At 41.0% G+C, this 25,065-nt stretch overlaps 1 protein-coding gene across 3 annotated transcripts in view; it reads right to left on the bottom strand.

Annotated features, from left to right (window-relative positions):
• Positions 1-25,065, bottom strand: part of PLA2G4F (phospholipase A2 group IVF) — a 490,195-nt gene that overhangs the window by 204,044 nt on the left and 261,086 nt on the right. For all 3 annotated transcript variants that reach the window (XM_040410952.1, XM_040410953.1, XM_040410954.1), the window contains exon 12: positions 1,496-1,632. In XM_040410952.1, the coding sequence (XP_040266886.1) occupies positions 1,496-1,632 (137 nt within the window). The remainder of the gene's footprint in view (positions 1-1,495; positions 1,633-25,065) is intronic.

Genomic DNA, 25,065 nt, shown 5'->3' with positions numbered 1-25,065 from the left:
AAACTCCAAGCTCTCATCAATCGATATATTTGGGGAGACTTCAGCACCAGAATTTACTTCTCACATTGACTAAGCCGGTCGAGCCTAGGGGAATGGGAATCCTAAACCTTATATATTATGACCATGTGACCATAGTAGATTCCATTCGATAATGATGGACAGCCACACATAAAAAAAATATACTGCCATAGAACAGGTCAATTATAGATTTCCACTTATATCTCTGCTTCATTTGCTCAGCAATAAATCTACTCCATCTCCAACAAAATTGCCTAGCATTAAAGCTTCCATGCAGACCTTGGCCAGAATTTCCATCACATATGTTCAACGATGCTACTAATTTGGTTCCAATCTTGGCTCTACCTACGAGATAAACTCATTCATCTCTGAAGTCAACGTGTCCCTGTGAGAATCTCAGGGTATCATAGAAGTGGTAGACTTGTTTAATGGTAAGGTGCTGAGGGAATTTTCAGATCTTCAGTGTCAATATTATATTCCAGATAATTATTTTTTCAAATATATTAGGCTGCAACATTCCCTTAGATCTATAGGCATTCATGCTACCTCTTTCCCGAAGGTGGCATATAATTTTTACTCTCTGTCTCTTGGGGTGATGGGGGTATCTCTGTCTTCTTCATACATTATCCCAAAATCTCCACTAGGAGACTTCAAGAAAAGATCTTTCTGCAGTGGTACTCGCTGCCCATCTAGCCATTAGCAGAAAATGGAAACTATCATTCCCCCAACCTTTCAGAATGTTATACAGTCCTTATCTACACACACGTTGGAACTTCTTTACTCTGCCAGGTAAAGCAGGAAATGAGTCACATCAACATGGCTCCCATGGGCTCTTTTTAAAGGTCTTGCCTGTCCTTGACATGGACTAAAACACTACATTATAGCGATCTGATAAGGCTCTTCTCTGTAGGCTTTGAGCCTACAGATTCTGAGTAGTACAGTGGCTATACATTTAAAGGATACCTACCTACATGTCTTCTGTTTGTTTTCATTTCTACTAGTTACTAGTAACCTGATATGTATCTTAATTAAGATGTATCAATTGTACTTCTATAGTAATTACCTTGTTTCGGCTGTCGTGTTGTATTTCTAGCTATTGATATTTTGCATTGAAATTAATAAAAATCTATTTAAAAAAAACTTAAGAAAAAACTTGGGTGGCAGCAATGCATCAAAACAAAGTTGGGACAGGGCCATGACTACCATTATGTAGCATCCTCTCATCTTTTAACAACAGTCTGTTAACATCTGCTAAGTGAGGAGACCAATTGCTGGAGAGTGTTTTCCCATTCTTGTCTGATGTAGGATTCTAGTGGGTCAATAGTCCTGGGTCTTCTTTCACAGATTTTTCCATTGACATGGACAGCACATGGACATGAATCACTAGTGTGAATAAGTCGTTTTTGCAACTCTTTCACTGATTCTATAAACTATATTTAGAGAGCACCCATTTAAATAAAAATATGTTCAGAATTACCAAGTTGATCCAGACACCCCAGATAAGTAAGTGATGCTATCCAGTAACTTCAGATCTTGAAGGCCTTGTAGACTACCGTAGAATGAAGTCATTGCTCTCGCTCCTCCACCAGAACCTAGAACTGCAGCTACAGGAACCTGTCAAAAAAAAAGCAAAATTGTTTATGAATGATTCTGCTCTATACGCTCTCCTGCAGTTTTGCATGTGTGGATTGTAAAAGTAAATTAATATAATAAAATATTTTAAGATTATGTGAACTAATTTCTGTGTTGGCCAATAGTTAGTACTGTAGTTGTATTTTAATTGCAGCCACAGAAAGTAGTGTTTTTAAAAACCTAATATTCATGGAAACCATATTTTTTTTTAAAAATTGGCTGTTCAGTAGTACAAATTAAATACAAAATATTGTCCTTCAGGAGGCAGCACACAAGATTAAAATGCTTGAATGAGGGGATAGGCTAATCTGATAGGTGAGCTCATATCAAAAGTGTGTAAATGGTTGACAAGACAGAATGGCAGCTCTGTACTTTGCTGGATTGGACTAAATAAAGATGGGACAGGCAGATGGGGCAAGAACAAAAAACCCATATAACTGATTAAAATATCTGCAGGGTTAAATAGCAGTGCATTGCTGATAAAGCAGTGCATAATTCGGCAGATATTTGGGAGAGCTAGGTGTAAAACAATGTAGCCACTTTCCTCTTTGTCTTTTCTTCCTCAATCTCCACTTTAGGACCACCCACCTAGTATCACTGTTTAATTTTGTCCCTATTCATTAACAAATTGCTTAGACACCTTAGCTACCGTAGTTTTCTATTTTATTTTATTTTGTTTTTTTACATTCCATAGGAGGGTTTCCTATTAAAATTCAAGAAGTCAACCAGGTGTCCCTGGTGAAGGTATGAGTATTGAACACTTCTTTGGAGGTGTGGAGTATATGACATATTTATATACATCATGTTATAAAGGTAGGCGTCCCTCTTTTTCATGCAAGCCATTTAGTTCTAGTAGGAAGTGTCCCTGTTCTAGTAACAGTCAAGGTATATTGTATAGTTGTTTATATATAATACTTGTTCTGCAGATGACCTACATTCTTTCATGGTGTTCAGAATACTGCTGCTGGTTTGGCATGACAGGAAGTTATTCTGTTATGGATTGTGCATCACATCCTGTCTCGCTTGCTACAATTTTTTTTTCAAAGATAACCGCAGATAAACAAGGTATTCTCTGTGTTTTTCTTTTCTTTTGTTTTCAAATAGAAGCAAAGTAAAATACGGCAGTACGTGTGAACGTTTTCGGCTATGCAAAGCCTTCCTCAGACACTGTGCCTAAGTAGATGTAGTTGTAGTAAAGAAGGTAGTGATAATGCATTTTATATCACTTTGAACTATCTTGGATCCCTATTTTTGACATTGATGACACCATCTGCATCTCTTCTGAATCAGATTATGGTACTCTTTGTTTATGTGAAAAAATTTCATCCTCTTGAGAGATGAGGGAATCCATTCTAAACAAATTGGATTAGTCACAAAGTTTACAAAAATTCTTCTTCCCTACAAATCCAAAGCTCGCCCATTTCCTTCAGACAAATTGTGCAAAATGGTGCTCGCCATTTTACATTTAAAATTCAGCGCACTAGCGAGAGAAACAGGGCAGAGAGGATGAAGATAGAAGACAGGTGCGCAAATATTGTATTACAGTGCGTCAATAGAAGTGTACAGTTCAGTCGCACTCAGTTGACATCCAATTAGAGTAGGCCTCTAACCCCCCCCCCAAAAAAATAAATAAAAATTGATTGCAATTTTTCTACCTCTTACAAGGGAGAAATAAGGGTATTTTAGTCAATAGCAGTGTATAGTTTGGTCGTACTCCGGAAACGTCAAATTGGGCCTTCAAAATTTTGAACATTTTCAAAATTAACTTTAAAAAGTGTAAACTTTGTAATAGTTTTAAAAATAGTTGTAATAAAACTAATAGTTTTAAAAATTTTAAATGTCTATTGCTATCAAAAATAAAAGTAGTCATATGCAGACATACATTCCATAACACAATAGTTACATGTACATAAATGTATGATATATTCATGCTAAAAATGGGAAAAATTATTTATTTTTTAAATATGTTTTGTATTTTTCATTAAAGGGAATGTTTCACTTCAGCAAGTGGCATTATCATGTAGAGAACAATAATATAAGTCATTTACTAATAAAAAGTAATCGTCCATATTGCCTCCTTTGCTGGAATGATTCATTTTTCCATCACGTAATACACTGCTCCTTTCCATGGTTAGGACTACCCTGCAATCCAGCAGTGGTGGTCGTTGTGAGAGATGGATTTATTATTCTATGCATATATAATGCAAACATTCTGTAGTACACATTTCTGTCCACTAGATGGCTGAAAACCATATGTATGAGAAGGTCAATAAGGGAGGGGGAAGAGGGGATTACATTACAGTTTTCAAATACACCTATAAACTCAGTTGAAGTTGCAGAAACCACTCCTATCAGGTTAAGGAGCGAATAGTCTCTTCTTAAGGAACACCCCTTTTGTGATGTCATGTCTGCTATTTAAGTCAAATGTACTGTGAATAAAGGCTCTCTTCTACCATGGCTCAGGGAAGATGAGAAGATGCTTTCATGAAACCACCTAGTGTGTCTGGTCTCATTATAAAGCTGTATTGCATGCACATACTTATACTTCTAATTAATTTGGCACCACACAAAGAAGAAGGAGAAGCGCATGAATTGCGCTAAAAAATGGCGCCCATGAGTGGGGCAGACAGCTTGCGTAACTTCCGATTCAAGCGCCACGAGAGCGACTTAAACGGAACCATCAGACGAGATCACATGCCGGCAAGGTAAGAAAGCTTTATTTCTCACGAATCTCCTCTGAAACTTCCGCTTTTGTGGGTTCTCAAGAGTTGAATTGGTGTTATCGCGATAGAAGGGTTCAAATTATAGCTGATCTGTCCGTTAGAAAGAACCTGTTGAAATATTCCTTCTTTGTGTGGTAGAACATGCTGGAACTAAACGGAAGTTGTTAGACAGCTGAGTCGGATATCCTGTGACGTAGAATTGGATCCCAGCCAAGTTTCTGACGAGAATCTTGAGGAAAGGGTTAACACCAATTGTCATAGGCAATTGGAAGTTATTAAGATTTTGTATCCCGGTGAATTGACTAGGGGTCTTCACCAAGAGAGATTGTGGGCTCAATACTATTATATTGTTTGATCTTTGTGCAACTGCGCTTGAGTTTGTGGGATTCGATAGCGATTACTAATAGTAATCGGATACCGTTTGATCTTTGTGCAACTACGCTTAAGTTAGCGGGCTCGATAAATAGCAATTGTTTGATCTTTGTGTAACTACAATAATGGGAAATTCTAATGTTACAGGACAGAGTGAAGAGATGTTAACAGCAGCTCAGTTAATGCAAGAAAAAGAAAGGAAAAGTTTCAGTTAGGAATAAAAGTTGAAAGCATTCTGTCATACTAAGTAGCAGCGATTTCCGGTATTATCCAGAAATATGCAGTTTTGTGTAAAAGTTCCCCCTAGAGGTTGCAAATGCAGTAGGAGATAGATTAAATTAAAGTTTGTGGAAAGGTGTATATGGAAGTGACTGAGAAGAATGGACAATATTGGTATAGTAAAATGGAGGATTTGGGTGTGGTAGGGAACAAAGAACAGGAGAGTTTGCCATGTGGCATCCCTTCCCCCACCACATCTGTTGTAACTTTAAAAAAGTAATCCTCTGTCTTGTGGTCCATCAAACAATACTATTGCTTTTTCTGTCAGCCCCTCCTCTACACCATGTACTGGAATGTGCTAATCAGCACCACCCACTGTGCCTTCTGCTCCCTCTAGCCCTTCCCCACCCCCCAAAACCTCTTTCCTTAGAACATCAACCCCCTCCTTATGGGGGATGGGAGTGTGTGTGCAGGCACAGAAATGCTGTTGTTTGTGGATCTCAAAGACAGGACACAATTACTATCATAATTCCCAACACTGGATTATATCCAGTGATGTCTGCAAATAACCCTTTCCAATTGTATGTCCCATCAGTTAAAAATGTACTTGCAGTAATTGCGCCTATGATGCCTACTAGAAATATTCCAGACCAGTCTACTCAATCTAAGGTTGCACCCATTCTAAGTCCTTATTCAGATATGAGTGGAAGTGTAGGGATATCTGCATCATTATATGATGTATGACATATACTACACCCAGTAGTAACATCAATTTTGCCATGATGAATAGAATTCCCAATTCAGAGAACTTACTTATGCTGCTTTATAGAAAATTAGTTAAAATATGGAGAGTTTTCTCATATTCAAATGAGATTTGGAAAATTTAGTCCAATGTAGAGCTGGGGATTTAATGCATAGTGAAGATCATTGAGTCTGGGAGGAAGTGTTTAGATCATCAGTCAGTCACATTGTCATCAGGACACAGAGTGTGGATAAAGTTTTCACTAGACTCCAGGAAAGTTGGGTGGATTTAGATTTTTGAGATTACCTTAGCTATGCATGAGAAAATCCTAAGTGCTGCCTTTGTGGATGGTCTTAAGGATCATCTGCGGCCGTCTAGTGTTGGCTAGGCTTTGTATGTACTTGCCCACTTCCTCGCCCGTGGGAGGAGCTACAAATGTTCAGCCCCTTCAAATGAAACACCCATAGGGAATTAACAACCAAGAATCAAATACTGGATCCCTATTATTTATATAATCCTTAGGATCTAATTCCATTGCCTCATAGCAAACATGTTCCATGATCTCTCATGGCTGAGGGTAGTATCACATGTGTAGGAGCATATAGTAATGCAATTCCTACTCCTCTCACCAATTAATCACCGTCTTAAGGGTGTGCAAAATTAGATCCAATTAATCTGCTGCATCTGGAGGGGGGGGAGGCTGGGAGTAGTAAATACAAATACTTTTTCCCACCTCTGAAAATAAAAAGTGCTTTCTGGGAGTAGTAAATAAAAATATAAAAATTCTAATTCTAATTTACATGAATGTCTCCAATTAATAACCACATTTTTGAGTTTCTGGTAGATCATTTCAGGTTCCTGGAAGATGGATCATTTCGGACAGGATATGCTGTTCCTACTTAATCTGATGTTGTCAAGAAAGAACCACTCCGTCCAGCAATGGTAGTGCAGGAGACAGAGCTGAAGACACTCGCTGAGGTTGGTAAGATGGCTGAGGTTAAGACTACTAACATCCAGGTATGCCTTTGGTATCACTCATTATTATGGTCTAATCTAGTGAAGCAGAGATTTAGTTTGATCCATGGGTAAGCCCATCAATAATGAATGCTGAGTGTATGAAAGATGTTTGATGCCCTGATGCTGCCTGAGAAGGTAGAGGCTAACCTATTACCTGAAGTCTATGTGATATAGGATAGCTTAGGGCCAGTGGACTTCCAAAAAGTTTGCCTTTTTCAGATACAGGCTACAGAGGCTGAAAGTAAACACCAAAGGATAAAGGTAGAAGTGATGATAGGACTCTGGAGAGTTGGTAATAAACTCTTCCTTCAGAGGGCACTCTACCTAAAGAGGATGGATTTAGAACATGGGCAAATCGAGAGAGAGAAGGTGTGATTGGGTTCTGTGGTGGATGGCTCCTGGGTTCAACAATGCTGCCACTAGGTTAGTTGAAGGTGAATGCTGTAATAATGATGGGAGAACTATGGGAGTTCCAGGAAGGCATATTGCCAGGTCATCTTACCCATTTCAGAGACTGCGGATTGACTACATTCAGAACAAAGGTGGAACAGTGTGAATATGTCTGTGTCTATATTGATCTCTTTCCAGGATATTCAGAGATTTGGCCTGTAGCAAAGGCTACAGCTAAAAGATACTGACTGAGGTGAGAGTACCTATCCCTGGGGTTTTTCTCCCTCCGATATACATCTAACCGGAAGATAGGTCTAAGTCCTTATGAAGTACTCTTTGGGAATGCTCCTGGATTAGGTGTCTATTTCCCCAATAGTTCCAGATGCAGCATAGTAGTTTTCCAAATTATGTTGTCTGTTGCACAAGTTATTGTCTAATTTGTATTTCCAAGTTTTAGTTGTTTCCAAGAATCCAGACTGTATAGAAGCAATTCATTCTTTACAATCAGGAGATTGGGTAGTGGTGAAACGAGAGACGTGTGGAAAGTCCTAGAGCTACGGTTTGAAGATCTACATCAAGTCCTGATAACCACCGCCACTGCTGTCGAATTGGAAGGAGAGTCTGATCGTATTGCAATCAAGTGCCCGGACTATAAGAGCCATAATGTTGTTTCATGCCTTATTGTTTGTTCCATATTGTACAAAGGGGAAATCACAGTCAAATCAAATTCCAACGGTGATATATTATCAAGATGAGTCAGGAACAACTAAGTTGACTTTTGCAGTATAGTGGACTGTAAGACAGATGACAGGACACTTGGTTTTGGTCTGAGAAGTACATCTGTGTGACTGGAAGTGACCCAGTCTATGGTAATTGTGTTTAAATATGACCATACCAACTGTGGATATTGGAGATTAACAGAATGGAGTACTAGTCTAAAGTGTTGGGAATATAAACCAGTGGAAACCACCTCTAGAGTCAGTAAAGCTGAAGGTTTGTCGCAAAGGATGACTATTCTGAAGGGAACCCCACCAAACAGCTGTAAACATGATGAATGTAATCCTCTGTTCCTGTCCATTAGAAATCCTATCCAACAGGATTCGGGGATATATGTTTTAGGAGCATGTGTAAAGTGACAAAGATCCCCTAGGCAAATCTAGAATGTTGGTAAGAGAGAAACCTCAAAGTTCAGTAGCATCTGTGGCTCCTACATCCTTACCTACAGTTGGCATTAAATATTTGGCCAGTTTAAAAAAATAATATGACAAACTGGCCTTAGAGACAGGATTTATACAGGAAAGCCCTTTGGTGTTTTCCCTCCAGGATATTGTTCTTACATAATTCAGCTGAAGAAGACAAGTAGTGACTCTAACGTTTACTCTGACAGTTGGTTTATCAACCAAAATTATCAAAACGCAGATATCTGGTGATTGTGTGGAGATTTGAAACTCCGACCCATGATGCAGGTGGAATGAAGTGGTCAATGTACCCTGATCAAGTCCTGATCGGGTACTGATGCCATTTGTTCTATTCTCACCTCCTGAGTGGGATCAAATCAAAAAACAATGTCCGGTCACGACTAAGGAGGTCACTGCCTACATCCTTTGACTCACATGTATACATTGATGCCATAGGAGTCTGTAGAAGAGTTTCTGATTAATTTAAAGCTAAAAGTCAGATAGTTGCAGGATTCGAGTCATTAACTCCCATGAGTAGTAAAAATAAAAAATATATTTTTTTTTGATTGGATTAACATATCTATTGTCATCAACAGAGATTTGTGAATTATATCTGTGATGCTGTGCAGGGAATGGTGGAACAACTGAGCTCTTTTCCAGTGATGACTCTACAGAACCGACTGGTCCTTGACAGCAGAAAAAGGAGGGGTCTACAGGAACTGCTGCATCTACATTCCGGACAACACTGCCCCTGATGGAAGGATCACCAAGGATCTGAAGAAACTGATGGACTTTATCAAATGAACTGATGGGAAAAATTCTGAAATTAATATCATGGCCAGAATAATGTTTTGGGAACTGGTTCAGCGACTACAATGTTATTAGAATTTGGTTTTAACAGGCTGTCATATAGTTCTACATTTTAGGAAAATTGTTTTGGAAAATGTATAATACATCCATGCCCACACTATGTATATGTGCTGTGCCCCTGTCAAAGACAAAGATTATTCCATCCTTAAGTAAATAAAACCTTGTTGATGGTTGCGGGGTAAATAGGACAAGGTGAAGGCAAACCCGAAAGGGAGTTGAGGGGACCTGGTGAAGCAATAAGGAAAGTCCAGCTCTTCGCTGTTTAGGGCGTTGGGAGAGTACCTCACTTTGCCTGTTCACCTCTGGTCTATTTCCGGCAAAAGGAGGGATTTGTACTTCTAATTGGAAAACTCACGGACGGTGTCCTGGTACTAGGGGGGACCTTAACCTTACTTTAGATTCCGCTATTGACTCCTCTAAGGATCAATCATAACTACCTCATTCCACACAGTCCAGACTAAGGGAACTCCTTCATGCCCACCAAATAGTGGATTCATGGCATATTTTACATCCGACGGACCGAGACTACACATTTTACTCTAAACCCCATAACTCATATTCCAGATTGGATTACGTCCTCGTATACCACTCAAGGTTGGAACAGCTAACTGGGGCACAGATTGATCCCATTACCTTTTCCGATCATGCCTTAATATCAATGACCAACCTTTCACGCCAGAGCGTGGCACTGCCATTTGAATGACTCACTATTGTAGGACTCGCAGGTCACAACGGAGATTCGGAAAGACTTGACTGACGACTTCTCACTCAACACCACTCCAGACTATGATCCCCTTACCATATGGGAGGCACAAAAATTTTATATTAGGGGCACATGCATTAGGCTAGAAACCCGAATTAAAAAAAGAGTGGGCAGCAGTGTTAACTGGACTCATCTGCAGAATACACAACCTGGAAAAACTCCACAAGTCTACCCTGGACAGACACCTGGGAGCTGAACTGACAATTAAGAGAACAGGTCCGCTTCTTGTGCATGTCTAGAGTGAAAGCGACCTTAGTTAAATGCTGCTGACACTTATGAATACGGGAATAAACCTGTCAGGACCCTAGCAAGGGCACTGCGTAAGACCAGGGTACACGTGTAACATTGCCCCAAAAGATAACTGAAGCCTTTAGATCGTATAGGGCCTTGCAAAAGTATTCACCCCCTTGACTTTTTTCGTATTTTGGTGCCTCACAACCTGGAATTAACATGGATTGTTTGAGGATTTTCCTCATTTAACTTATAGAACATACCCACAACTTTGAAGATTTTTTTTTATTTTTTATTGTGAAGCAAATAACAAATAGGACAAAATAACAGAAAATGTCAATATGCATAATTATTCACCCCACCTTAAGTCAATACTTTGTAGAGCCACCTTTTGCGGCAATTACAGCTCCAAGTCGCTTTGGATAAGTCTCTATGAGCTTGCCACATCTTACCACTGGGATTTTTGCCCATTCCTCCTTGCAAAACTGCTCCAGCAGCTTCAAGTTGGATGGGTTGAGCTTGTGAACAGCAATCTTTACGTCTGACCACAGATTTTCTATTGGATTGAGATATGGGCTTTGACTAGGCCATTCCAACACATCTACATGTTTCCTCTTAAAGAGGACCTTTCACCGATTCTTACCCTATGAACTAACTATACAGATATGTAGAGCGGCGCCCGGGGATCTCACTGCACTTACTGTTATCCCCGGGCGCCGCTCCGTTCTGCCGTTATGCCCTCCGGTATCTCCGCTCAGTAAGTTATAGTAGACGGAGATACCAGTCCCTAAGTTATGGTAGGCGGAGTCTGCCCTAGCGCTGGCCAATCGCAGCGCAGAGCTCACAGCCTGGGAGGTTATTTTCTCCCAGGCTGTGAGCTCTGCAATGCGATTGGCCAGCACTACAGAAGAACAAGGGCAGACTCCGCCTACCATAACTTAAGGAACGGAGATACCGGAGGGCATAGCAGGAGAACGGAGCGGCGCCCGGGGATAATAGTAAGTGCAGTGAGATCCCCGGGCGCCGCTCCACATGTCTGTATACTTAGTTCATAGGGTAAGAATCAGTGAAAGGTCCTCTTTAAACCAGTCAAGTGTTGCTTTAGCAGTGTTTTGGGTCATTGTCCTGCTGGAAGGTGAACCTGCATCCTAGCCTCAAATCACGCACAGAGTGCTACAGGTTTTGCTCAAGAATATCCCTGTATTTAGCACCATCCATTTTTCCCTCAATTCTGACCAGTTTCCCAGTCCCGGCTGCTGAAAAACATCCTCACAGTATGATGCTGCCACCACCATGTTTCACTGTGGGGATGGTGTTCTTTGGGTGATGTGATGTGTTGGGTTTGCTCCAGACATAGCATCTTCTTTGATGGCTGAAAAGTTTAATTTTATTCCCATCAGACCAGAGCACCTTCCTCCATACATTTTGGGAGTCTCCCACATGCCTTTTTGCAAACTCACAACGTGCCTTTTTGTTTTTAGCAGAAAGTAATGGCTTTCTTCTGGCCACTCTGCCATAAAGCCCAACTCTATGGAGCATACGGCTTATTGTCGTCCTATGTACAGATACTCCAGTCTCTGCTATGGAACTCTGCAGCTCCTCCAGGGTTATGTTAGGTCTTTGTGCTGCCTCTCTGATTAATGCCCTCCTTGCTCGGTCCATGAGTTTTGGTGGGCAGCCGTCTTTTGGCAGGTTTGCTGTTGTGCCATGTTCTTTCCATTTGGTTATGATAGATTTGATGGTGATCCTGGGCATCATCAAAGATTTGGCTGTTTCTTTATAACCTAACTCTGACTTGTACTTCTCAACAAAATTGTCCCTTACTTGTTTGGAGAGTTCTTTGGTCTTCATGGCAGTGTTTTGTTAGTGATGCCTCTTGCTTATGTGTTGCAGCCTATGGGGCCTTTCATAAAAGGTGTGTATATGTAATGACAGATCATGTAACACTTAGATTGCACACAGGTGGACATCATTTCACTAATTATGTGACTAATTGGTGGTAACTGGTTGAGCCAGAGCTTTTTATGGTCTTCCTAACAAAGGGGGTGAATATATACGCACGTGTCAATTTTCTGGTTTCTTTTTCTAAACAATAGTTTTATTTAGATATTTTTCTTATTTCACTTCACCAAATTAGACTATTGTGTTCTGATCCATCACATAAAATTCAGATTTAAAAAAACATTGACCTTAAGGTAATGTAATGTAACAAAACACAAAAAAAGTCAAGGGGGTGAATACTTTTGCAAGGCACTGTACTATCAATTATTGTATAACTTACAATCCCGCCCCCGACCCAGAACTCTCCATCTATCCGCTCATATCTGTCATCCTCGGGCCTTGGCTGCTTGTTGGCATAGGCAATCACCGCATTAGAATGCCCCCCGTCTCTTGCTGAACTAGCCCTAGCTATCAAGAACTCAAAGATGGGCAAAGCCCCTGGACTGGATGGCCTGCCCTTAACCTATTATAAAACATTTGCCGACATCCTGTCCTCGCAGTTTCTGTCCACCTTCAACTCCTTCGCCTCAGTCCGCTCCTTACCCCCCCGATACACTCCGTGCCCACATCACAGTTATCCCCAAGGAAGGAAAGGACCCATTTCAATGTCAAAGCTACCGACCTATTTCTCTTATAGATGTCGATTGAAAACTATTCTCCAAGATTCTAGCTACCCGCCTCATCCCACACATGCAACAACTCATTCACTTAGACCAGACTGGCTTCATGCCCTTGAGGGAGGCATGGGACAATACCACAGGGGCTATAAATATGATATACCATGTGATTATATCCAAAACCTCCAAGTTCCTTCTCTCCACCGACACCAACAAGGCGTTTGACAGAGTTGACTGGGCCTTTATGTTTGAAGCACTGGGTCATGAGGGACTGGGGAAGGCAATGATGACCCGTATTCACAACTTATACTCAAACCCCTCAGCATCAGTCAAGTAGAACGGTCAATTTTCAGCACCCTTTTCTATACAAAACGAGACAGAGTTGCCCCCTCTCCCCGTTGATTTTAATTCTTTGTAGAACCACTACTAGGTCACATCAGAGCCAATCACGACATAACTGGGATCCAGGTCGTCTCTTATAAGCTGCCTATGAGGACAACCTTCTTTTCTTTCTAATATGGCCCCGCATATCCCTACCAAATCTTCTGAAAGAACTCAAAAACTAATCATTATTATCTAATTTTAAAATAAACTTCCAAAAATCTAAAGCCATGAACATCACTCTCTTATCATGCCTAGTTGCAGAGTTGGCACATAACTTCCTCACTAAAATATTTAAGCATACAATTCTCCACAAACCTATCAGTGAATTACCCCCCCCCCCCTTAAGGGCAATAAAAGGTATTGATCAATTTTCAAAATGAATATCCTCCCCAGAATATTATATTCTTACAAGCCATGCCCATACATATCCCCAGATAGTTTTTTCATACTTTATTATCCATCCTCACACATGGGCAGGAAAACCCCACGAATAACCCGTTCAGTACTGTTCCGACCCAAACATTGTGGAGGGCTAAGAACACCGGATAGAATTTCTTACCACCGAGCCACACACCTGTTTAGGCTGGTAGATTGGTGTCGACATCACCCAAATAAACAATGGATAGCGGTGGAAAAATCCTTTCTGCCCGCTCCATTGGCCACAACGCCCTGGTTGGGATCCCATATACCACTGGCGTGTTGTGCCTTTTTAATGAGTGTAAACAGTTATAACTACTTATTCTAAATATAATGGGTATTCATTGCCTTTAAGAGCAATGTTGATTTATATTCACTATTTTGTATGGATTTTTGTGTAGGCCAAAGTCAGTCCATGGGAAGATTACTGTGCCGTTTAAAGAGCTATTGTTATTGTAACAATATATTATACATTTAGACAGTTAGAAGATACACGACACCTGCAGATTTAGAGCCTTCATTGTATTTTTTATCTGAACATGAATTCCACAGTGTGATAATTGTCTAGAATGATGTTATCAAAGTATACATTCATGTATCAAAGTTTGTCCCTCGGCTCTAAGACAAGGCCTCCAGATGTCAGAGGTGTGTAATATAAAAAATATCAGGCATGTATGAGTTAACCCTTAATGGTATGATGCTTATAGCTTATACAACAGTGTCACCTAGATATGAGAAGTTAATACTACACCAGCAGCAAAAGTGCATTCTGGGTAGTATTATGATATCACATTCCTTATCAATGCACACGCCCATCCAACAAGGATTGGAAAGTTCCAAACTAGGAAAGTGTGTTCCTCCTGATAAGTTTTGGGTTAAGAAACCAGATTCCAAAAAGAAAAAAAAAAGAAAGACAGACAGAAAGAAAGAAAGAAAGAAAGAAAGAAAGAAAGAAAGAAAAAAAACAAGGAAATGGAGATCTCTAGAGAAAGATTTGGATTATCGGAAAAACTCTTGAGAGCTGACTGCCCCAAGACTCTGCACATCACTTGACCCTTGGGTAACGTATATTTTTGTTATATTGTATATTGATATAAATTAATTGGCTTGATACTTAGCCAAACCCCGCTTATTGCGGATGTATAGTGCTAATATTACATCAGTATGAACGGCATTCAGTGAAAATGCATATCACTGAATACAAGATCTGATAGTGATAACAAGATAGCTTCTCTGTTGGGAATCTTTATATTCCCTAGTTTGATATACAGCCAATAATTTATAAGCTTTGTTGCAATACTACCTTCATCAGAGATTGGTCATCATTTTGGGCAGAGCAAGGGCTCGTATCTGTCATTTCCTTGATTGAGTTTTTGCGCATAATCCATTGATTTTATATCTCTCACAATTTTAAAGCCATATTGCATAATATTCTAGTGTTGGTTGAGTAGTGTTTTTTGGCACCATATAGTGGCGAATTCTGGGTATTGCATATCATTGTATATTATTGAAATTTACGTTGATTAATTTTTGAGTGTATTTTAAACTATTGTATAATAAACCATTTATATTTTTGCATAGACGATTGTACCCTGTTCTACTGATTGCACAAAATATTCAGGTAACATAGTAACATAGTTTGTCCATCCAGTTCGGCCCGTCATCCTGCAAGTTGATCCAGAGGAAGGCAAAAAAAAAAACTATGAGGTAGAAGCTAATTTTCCTCACTTTAGGGGAATAAAAAATTCCTTCCCGACTACAATCAGGCAATCAGAATATCTCCCTGGATCAACGACCCCTCTCTAGTAGCTATATCCTGTAATATTATTACACTCCAGAAATACATCCAGACCCCTCTTGAATTCCTTTATTGTACTCACCATCACCACCTCCTCAGGCAGAGAGTTCCAGTCTCACTGCTCTTACCGTAAAGAATCCTTTTCTATGTTTGTGTACAAACCTTCTTTCCTCCAAACGCAGAGGATGTCCCCTCGTCACAGTGACAGTCCTGGGGATAAATAGATGATGGAATAGATCTCTATACTGACCCCTGATATATTTATACATAGTAATTAAATCTCCCCTCAGTCGTCTTTTTTCTAACGTGAATAACCCTAATTTTGATAATCTTTCAGGGTACTGTAGTTGCCCCATTCCAGTTATTACTTTAGTTGCCCTCCTCTGGACCCTCTCCAGCTATGCTATGTCTGCCTTGCTCACTGGAGCCCAGAACTGTACACAGTACTCCCTGTGTGGTCTGACTAATGATTTGTAAAGTAGTAGGAATAGGTTCTCATCACGGGCATCTATGCCCCTTTTGATGCAACCCATTATCTTATTGGCCTTGGCAGCAGCTGCCTGACACTGTTTTTTGCAGCTTAGTTTGCTGTTTATTAAAATTCCTAGATCCTTTTCCATGTCAGTGTTACCGAGTGTTTTACCATTTAGTATGTACGGGTGACTTGCATTATTCCTTCCCATGTGCATAAGTTTACATTTGTCAGTGTTAAACCTCACCTGCCACTTATCTGCCCAAGCCTGCAATCTATCCAGATCCCTCTGTAGCAGTATACTGTCCTCTTCAGTGTTAATTACTTTACACAGTTTAGTGTCATCTGCGAAAATTAATATTTTACTATGCAAGCCTTCTACAAGATCATTAATAAATATATTGAAGAGAATAGGGCCCAATACTGACCCCTGAGGTACTCCACTAGTGACAGTGACCCAATCTGAGTATGTACCGTTAATAACCACCCTCTGTTTTCTATCATTGAGCCAGTTACTTACCCACTTACAGACGTTTTATCCCAGTCCGAGCATTCTCATTTTATATACTAACCTTTTATGTGGTACAGTTTCAAATGCTTTGGAGAAGTCCAGATACATGACATCCATTGATTTGCCGCTGTCAAGTCTAGAACTTACCTGCTCATAGAAACTGATTAAATTAGTTTGGCATGACCGATCCCTCATGAAGCCATGCTGATATGGCGTTATTTGCTTATTTCCGTTGAGGTACTCCAAGATAGCATCTCTCAGAAAACCTTCAAACAGTTTACCCACAACAGATGTTAAACTTACCGGCCTATAGTTTCCAGGCTCTGTTTTTGGACCCTTTTTGAATATTGGCACCACATTTGCCATGCGCCAATCCTGTGGGACATTCCCTGTCAGTATAGAGTCCGCAAATATCAGAAATAAGGGTCTAGCTATGACATTACTTAATTCCCTTAGGATACGGGGGTGTATGCCATCCGGTCCTGGCAATTTGTCTATTTTAATCTTTTTAAGTCGCTGTTGTACTTCTTCCTAAGTCAGACAGGACACTTTTAATGAGGAATTTATTTCAACATTCAGCATTTTATCTGACAGTTTATTTTCCTCAGTGAATACATTGGAGAAAAAAATATTTAACAGCTTTGCTTTCTCCTCGTCGCTCTCTGCGACTCCCCCCTCATTACTCTTTAAAGGGCCGACACCGATTTATACTTTTTAACATTTATATAATTGAAGAACATTTTAGGGTTAGTTTTACTCTCTTTGGCAATTAATCTCTCGGTCTCTAGTTTGGCCGCTTTTATTTGTTTTTTACATGTTCTATTTTTTTCCTTATAGTTTTTCAGTGCTTCTATGCTACCCTCCTGTTTTATTGTTTTATATGCTTCCTTTTTCTCATTTATTGCTTTCTTTACAGTTCTGTTTATCCACATTGGTTTCTTTTTGTTCCTTAACCTTTTATTCCCATACGGTATGTACCTCTCACAATGAGCTTTTAGGATGCTTTTAAAGATATCCCATTTTGTGGCTGTATTTTTATTTGTGAGGACTTTATCCCATTTAGTTGGCTAAATTTAGCTTTTTTGAAGTTTGGTATTTTTGTTCCTCCCTGTAGAAACGCTCTTTTGAATGATTATTGGAAGGTTATTACTTTATGGTCACTATTTCCCAGGTGTCCCCCAACCTGCACGTCTGTTGTTCTGTCAGGTCTATTGGTTAATATTAAGTCCAGTATGGCCGTCCCTCTAGTCGGGTCCTGAACCAGTTGGGAGAGCTAATTGTCTTTGGTTATTGCCAAGAACCTGTTTCCTTTATGAGATATACAAGTTTCATAATAACCACCTCATTATGATTTGCTGCCTTGTCTATCTCATTTAGTAGTAGATTTTCTGTGGACTCTGGTATATTAGGTGGTTTATAGTAAACTCCTATTAGTAATTTATTGTTCTTTTTAGCTCCATATATCTCTACCCACAGTGACTCCACATGTTCATGTCCCTCACTTATATCTTCACAGAGTGTGGGCTTTAGACAGGACTTTACATAAAGGCAGACCCCTACCCCTCTCCAGTTTTGACGATCCTTTCTAAACAGACTGTAACCTTGTACATTAACTGCCCAGTCATAGCTATCATCCAGCCATGTCTCAGTTATTCCCACTATGTCATAGTCCTCCTCACACATCACTAATTCCAGTTCACCAGTTTTATTAGTCAGGCTTCTGGCATTAGTATGCATACATTTGAGAGCTTTATGTATATTTTTTACCCTACACCTTTCCTTCTGAACTGTTCTAGTCCCTCCTTCCATTCCTCCCCCGGTCCCACTACCTTGCCCCCGGTCTCTATCTGGACTATCTTCCCATCCTGTAACGTAATTACCCTCCCCCCAGTCCCTAGTTTAAACACTCCTCCAACCTTCTAGCCATCTTCTTACCCAACACAGCTGCCCCTTCCCCATTGAGGTGCAGCCCGTCCCTACGATAGAGCCTGTAGCCAATAGAGAAGTCGGCCCAGTTCTCCAGGAACCCAAACCCCTCCTTCCTACACCAGTTCTTGAGCCACTTGTTAATCTCCCTAATCTCCCGCTGCCTTTCTTGTGTGGCCCGTGGTACAGGTAGTATTTCGGAAAATACTACCTTTGAGGTCCTTGCCCTAAGCTTTTGACCTAAATCCCTGAAATCATTTTTAAGGACTCTCCACCTACTCCTAACTTTGTCATTGGTTCCGATATGGACCATGACCGCTGGATCTTCTCCAGCCCCTCCCAGTAATCTGTCAACCCGATCCGCGATGTGTCGAACTCTAGCGCCAGGAAGACAGCACACTGTTCGGCGATCACGGTTTTTGTGACAGATTTCCCTATCTGTTCCCCTAATAATTGAGTCTCCCACTACCAGCACCTGTCTGGCCTGCCCTGCTCTCCTGGTCCCCTGCTTACCGGAGCTGACATTCCCCTGACTGGCAGAGGAAGTGTCCGGCTGCGGCAGTGCCGTCCCTGGACTGATATCCCCCTCATCTGCCAAACGTGCAAATTTGTTGGGGTGTGTCAGATCAGGGCTAGCCTCCCTGGCACTCTTCCCTCTACCCCGCTTTATAACTGTTACCCAGCTAGCTACCTCACTTTCCTCAGCCTCCTCTCTGTCACCCTCCCCCTCATCTACCCCATAGAGTGCTTGCTCGGTGAGAAGCAAACTCTTTTGAAAATTGTCAATGCCTCTCAGTGTTGCAACTTGCCCATTTAGAGACTCGATTTGCGATTCCAAACGGGTAATTTGCTCACATCTTGAACAAAGATATACACCCTTGAACGGCTGTTCCAGGACTGCATACATCATGCAAGAGGTGCACTGGACTGCGTTGTCAATTGTGCAACACATACTAAATGGGGATTACACCACAAAAGCGAAAAATATAATATAATGTAGTACTAAGAAACTGCCTAATTGCAGTCTCCCACTGAAGTCCCTGAATCTAAAGTCACTTAATCTTAAGTCACACACTTACGCAACCACACTTAATCAACCACGCGTCGCGGTTAAACTCACGTTATATATCTCCTTATATAAATATAAATGCAGCTCACTACACCAGCCTGGTTTGTTTCCCCTCTGGACTCAAAAAGGCTGTGCTGCTCTCACTGCTGAGTTTTTATAGTCTCCTAATTAGACAGCCACACCCTAATTAGACAGATACACACTAATTGCTCACCTGTGCAACCCCTAAAGAAGGGGAAAAAAAAAAAGTGTTATCACAGCACACAATACAGTCAAACACAGCCACTCATCAATGTCCACAAATAATTTAGCTCTCAGATACTCCCTCACTTAATCTTAAGTCACACACTTACGCAACCACACTTAATCAACCACGCATCGCGGTCAAACTCGCGTTATATATCTCCTTATATAAATACACTGCTCAAAAAAATAAAGGGAACACAAAAATAACACATCCTAGATCTGAGTTAACCACTTAAGGACCACAGGTTTATACCCCCCTAAAGACCAGGCCCTTTTTTACAAATCGGCACTCCACAACTTTAGCGGTTTATTGCTCGGTCATGCAACTTACCACCCAAATGGATTTTACCTCCTTTTCTTCTCACTAATAGAGCTTTCATTTGGTGGTATTTCATTGCTGCTGACGTTTTTACTTTTTTTGTTATTAATCGAAATTTAACGATTTTTTTGCAAAAAAATGACATTTTTCACTTTCAGTTGTAAAATTTTGCAAAAAAAACGAGATCCATATATAAATTTTGCTCTAAATTTATTGTTCTACATGTCTTTGATAAAAAAAAAGTTTGGGTAAAAAAAAAAATGGTTTGGGTAAAAGTTATAGCGTTTACAAACTATGGTACAAAAATGTGAATTTCCGCTTTTTGAAGCAGCTCTGACTTTCTGAGCACCTGTCATGATTCCTGAGGTTCTACAATGGCCAGACAGTACAAACACCCCACAAATGACCCCATTTCGGAAAGTAGACACTCTAAGGTATTCGCTGATGGGCATAGTGAGTTCATAGAACTTTTTATTTTTTGTCACAAGTTAGCGGAAAATGATGATTTTTTTTTTTCTTACAAAGTCTCATATTCCACTAACTTCTGACAAAAAATAAAAGCTTCCATGAACTCACTATGCCCATCAGCGAATACCTTGGGATGTCTTCTTTCCAAAATGGGGTCACTTGTGGGGTAGTTATACTGCCCTGGCATTCCAGGGGCCCAAATGTGTGGTAAGGAGTTTGAAATCAAATTCTGTAAAAAATGGCTGGTGAAATCCGAAAGGTGCTCTTTGGAATGTGGGCCCCTTTGCCCACCTAGGCTGCAAAAAAGTGTCACACATGTGGTATCTCCGTATTCAGGAGAAGTTGGGGAATGTGTTTTGGGGTGTCATTTTACATACAGGGAGTGCAGAATTATTAGGCAAGTTGTATTTTTGAGGATTAATTTTATTATTGAACAACAACCATGTTCTCAATGAACCCAAAAAACTCATTAATATCAAAGCTGAATATTTTTGGAAGTAGCTTTTAGTTTGTTTTTAGTTTTAGCTATTTTAGGGGGATATCTGTGTGTGCAGGTGACTATTACTGTGCATAATTATTAGGCAACTTAACAAAAAACAAATATATACCCATTTCAATTATTTATTTTTACCAGTGAAACCAATATAACATCTCAACATTCACAAATATGCATTTCTGACATTCAAAAACAAAACAAAAACAAATCAGTGACCAATATAGCCACCTTTCTTTGCAAGGACACTCAAAAGCCTGCCATCCATGGATTCTGTCAGTGTTTTGATCTGTTCACCATCAACATTGCGTGCAGCAGCAACCACAGCCTCCCAGACACTGTTCAGAGAGGTGTACTGTTTTCCCTCCTTGTAAATCTCACATTTGACGATGGACCACAGGTTCTCAATGGGGTTCAGATCAGGTGAACAAGGAGGCCATGTCATTAGATTTTCTTCTTTTATACCCTTTCTTGCCAGCCACGCTGTGGAGTACTTGGACGCGTGTGATGGAGCATTGTCCTGCATGAAAATCATGTTTTTCTTGAAGGATGCAGACTTCTTCCTGTACCACTGCTTGAAGAAGGTGTCTTCCAGAAACTGGCAGTAGGACTAGGAGTTGAGCTTGACTCCATCCTCAACCCGAAAAGGCCCCACAAGCTCATCTTTGATGATACCAGCCCAAACCAGTACTCCACCTCCACCTTGCTGGCGTCTGAGTCGGACTGGAGCTCTCTGCCCTTTACCAATCCAGCCACGGGCCCATCCATCTGGCCCATCAAGACTCACTCTCATTTCATCAGTCCATAAAACCTTAGAAAAATCAGTCTTGAGATATTTCTTGGCCCAGTCTTGACGTTTCAGCTTGTGTGTCTTGTTCAGTGGTGGTCGTCTTTCAGCCTTTCTTACCTTGGCCATGTCTCTGAGTATTGCACACCTTGTGCTTTTGGGCACTCCAGTGATGTTGCAGCTCTGAAATATGGCCAAACTGGTGGCAAGTGGCATCTTGGCAGCTGTACGCTTGACTTTTCTCAGTTCATGGGCAGTTATTTTGCGCCTTGGTTTTTCCACACGCTTCTTGCGACCCTTTTGACTATTTTGAATGAAACGCTTGATTGTTCGATGATCACGCTTCAGAAGCTTTGCAATTTTAAGAGTGCTGCATCCCTCTGCAAGATATCTCACTATTTTTGACTTTTCTGAGCCTGTCAAGTCCTTCTTTTGACCCATTTTGCCAAAGGAAAGGAAGTTGCCTAATAATTATGCACACCTAATATAGGGTGTTGATGTCATTAGACCACACCCCTTCTCATTACAGAGATGCACATCACCTAATATGCTTAATTGGTAGTAGGCTTTCGAGCCTATACAGCTTGGAGTAAGACAACATGCATAAAGAGGATGATGCGGTCAAAATACTCATTTGCCTAATAATTCTGCACGCAGTGTATACCCATGCTGGGTGAGAGAAATATCTTGGCAAAAGACAACTTTGTATAAAAAAATGGTAAAAGTTGTCTTTTGCCAAGATATTTCTCTCACCCAGCATGGGAATATGTAAAATGACACCCCAAAACACATTCCCCAACTTCTCCTGAATACGGAGATACCACATGTGTGACACTTTTTTGCAGCCTAGGTGGGCAAAGGGGCCCATATTCCAAAGAGCACCTTTCGGATTTCACTGGTCATTTTTTACAGAATTTGATTTCAAACTCCTTACCACACATTTGGGCCCCTAGAATGCCAGGGCAGTATAACTACCCCACAAGTGACCCCATTTTGGAAAGAAGACACCCCAAGGTATTCGCTGATGGGCATAGTGAGTTCATGGAAGTTTTTATTTTTTGTCACAAGTTAGTGAATATGAGACTTTGTAAGAAAAAAATAAAATAAAAAAAAATCATCATTTTCCACTAACTTGTGACAAAAAATAAAAACTTCCATGAACTCACTATGCCCATCAGCGAATACCTTGGGATGTCTTCTTTCCAAAATGGGGTCACTTGTGGGGTAGTTATACTGCCCTGGCATTCTAGGGGCCCAAATGTGTGGTAAGGAGTTTGAAATCAAATTCTGTAAAAAATGGCCAGTGAAATCTGAAAGGTGCTCTTTGGAATATGGGCCCCTTTGCCCACCTAGGCTGCAAAAAAGTGTCACACATGTGGTATCTCCGTATTCAGGAGAAGTTGGGGAATGTGTTTTGAGGTGTCATTTTATATATACCCATGCTGGGTGAGAGAAATATCTTGGCAAAAGACAACTTTGTATAAAAAAATGGTAAAAGTTGTCTTTTGCCAAGATATTTCTCTCACCCAGCATGGGTATATGTAAAATGACACCCCAAAACACATTCCCCAACTTCTCCTGAGTACGGCGATACCAGATGTGTGACACTTTTTTTGCAGCCTAGATGCGCAAAGGTGCCCAAATTCCTTTTAGGAGGGCATTTTGAGACATTTGGATACCAGACTTCTTCTCACGCTTTGGGGCCCCTAGAATGCCAGGGCAGTATAAATACCCCACATGTGACCCCATTTTGGAAAGAAGACACCCCAAGGTATTCAATGAGGGGCATGGCGAGTTCATAGAAATTTTTTTTTTTTGGCACAAGTTAGCGGAAATTGATATTTTTTATTTTTTTCTCACAAAGTCTCCCTTTCCGCTAACTTGGGACAAAAATTTCAATCTTTCATGGACTCAATATGCCCCTCACGGAATACCTGGGGGTGTCTTCTTTCCGAAATGGGGTCACATGTGGGGTATTTATACTGCCCTGGCATTCTAGGGGCCCTAAAGCGTGAGAAGAAGTCTGGAATATAAATGTCTAAAAATTTTTACGCATTTGGATTCCGTGAGGGGTATGGTGAGTTCATGTGAGATTTAATTTTTTGACACAATATAGTGGAATATGAGACTTTGTAAGAAAAAAATAATAATTTACGCTAACTTGGGCCAAAAAAATATCTGAATGGAGCCTGACAGGGGGGTCATCAATGACCTGGGGGGTGATCAATGACAGGGGGGTGATCAGGGAGTCTATATCGGGTGATCACCCCCCTGTCATTGATCACCCCCCTATAAGGCTCCATTCAGATGTCCGTATGTGTTTTGCGGATCCGATCCATGTATCCGTGGATCCGTAAAAATCATACGGACATCTGAATGCAGCCTGACAGGGGGGGTGATCAATGACAAGGGGGTAATCAATGACAGGGGGGTGATCAGGGAGTCTATATGGGGTGATCACCACAGTGATTGATCATGCCCCTGTAAGGCTCCATTCAGACGTCCGTATGCGTTTTGCGGATCCGATCCATCTCTCAGTGGATCCGTAAAAATCATGCGGACGTCTGAATGGAGCTTTACAGGGGGTTATCAATGACAGGGGGGTAATCAATGACAGGGGGGTGATCAGGGAGTCTATATGGGGTGATCACCACAGTCATTGATCACGCCCCTGTAAGGCTCCATTCAGACGTCCGTATGCGTTTTGCGGATCTGATCCATCTATCAGTGGATCCGTAAAAATCATGCGGACGTCTGAATGGAGCTTTACAGGGGTGTGATCAATGACAGGGGGGGTGATCAATGACAGGGGGGGTGATCAATGACAGGGGGGGTGATCAATGACAGGGGGGTGATCAGGGAGTCTATATGGGGTGATCACCCCCCTGTCATTGATCACCCCCCTATAAGGCTCTATTCAGATGTCCGTATGTGTTTTGCGGATCCGATCCATCTATCAGTGGATCCGTAAAAATCATGCGGACGTCTGAATGGAGCTTTACAGGGGTGTGATCAATGACAGGGGGGTGATGAGGGAGTCTATTTGGGGTGATCACCACAGTCATTGATCACGCCCCTGTAAGGCTCCATTCAGACGTCCGTGTGCGTTTTGCGGATCCGATCCATCTATCAGTGGATCCGTAAAAATCATGCGGACGTCTGAATGGAGCTTTACAGGGGTGTGATCAATGACAGGGGGGTAATCAATGACAGGGGGTGATCAGGGAGTCTATATGGGGTGATCAGGGCTGATCAGGGGCTAATAAGGGGTTAATAAGTGATGGGGGGGGGTGTAGTGTAGTGTAGTGGTGCTTGGTGCTACTTTACTGAGCTACCTGTGTCCTCTGGTGGTCGATCCAAACAAAGGGGACCACCAGAGGACCAGGTAGCAGGTATATTAGA

This window comes from Bufo bufo, chromosome 11 (assembly GCF_905171765.1).
Source record: "Bufo bufo chromosome 11, aBufBuf1.1, whole genome shotgun sequence".
NCBI lineage: Eukaryota > Metazoa > Chordata > Amphibia > Anura > Bufonidae > Bufo > Bufo bufo.
Note: the sequence above shows the minus strand (reverse complement) of the source record. Positions and strands in the feature narration are given on the sequence as shown.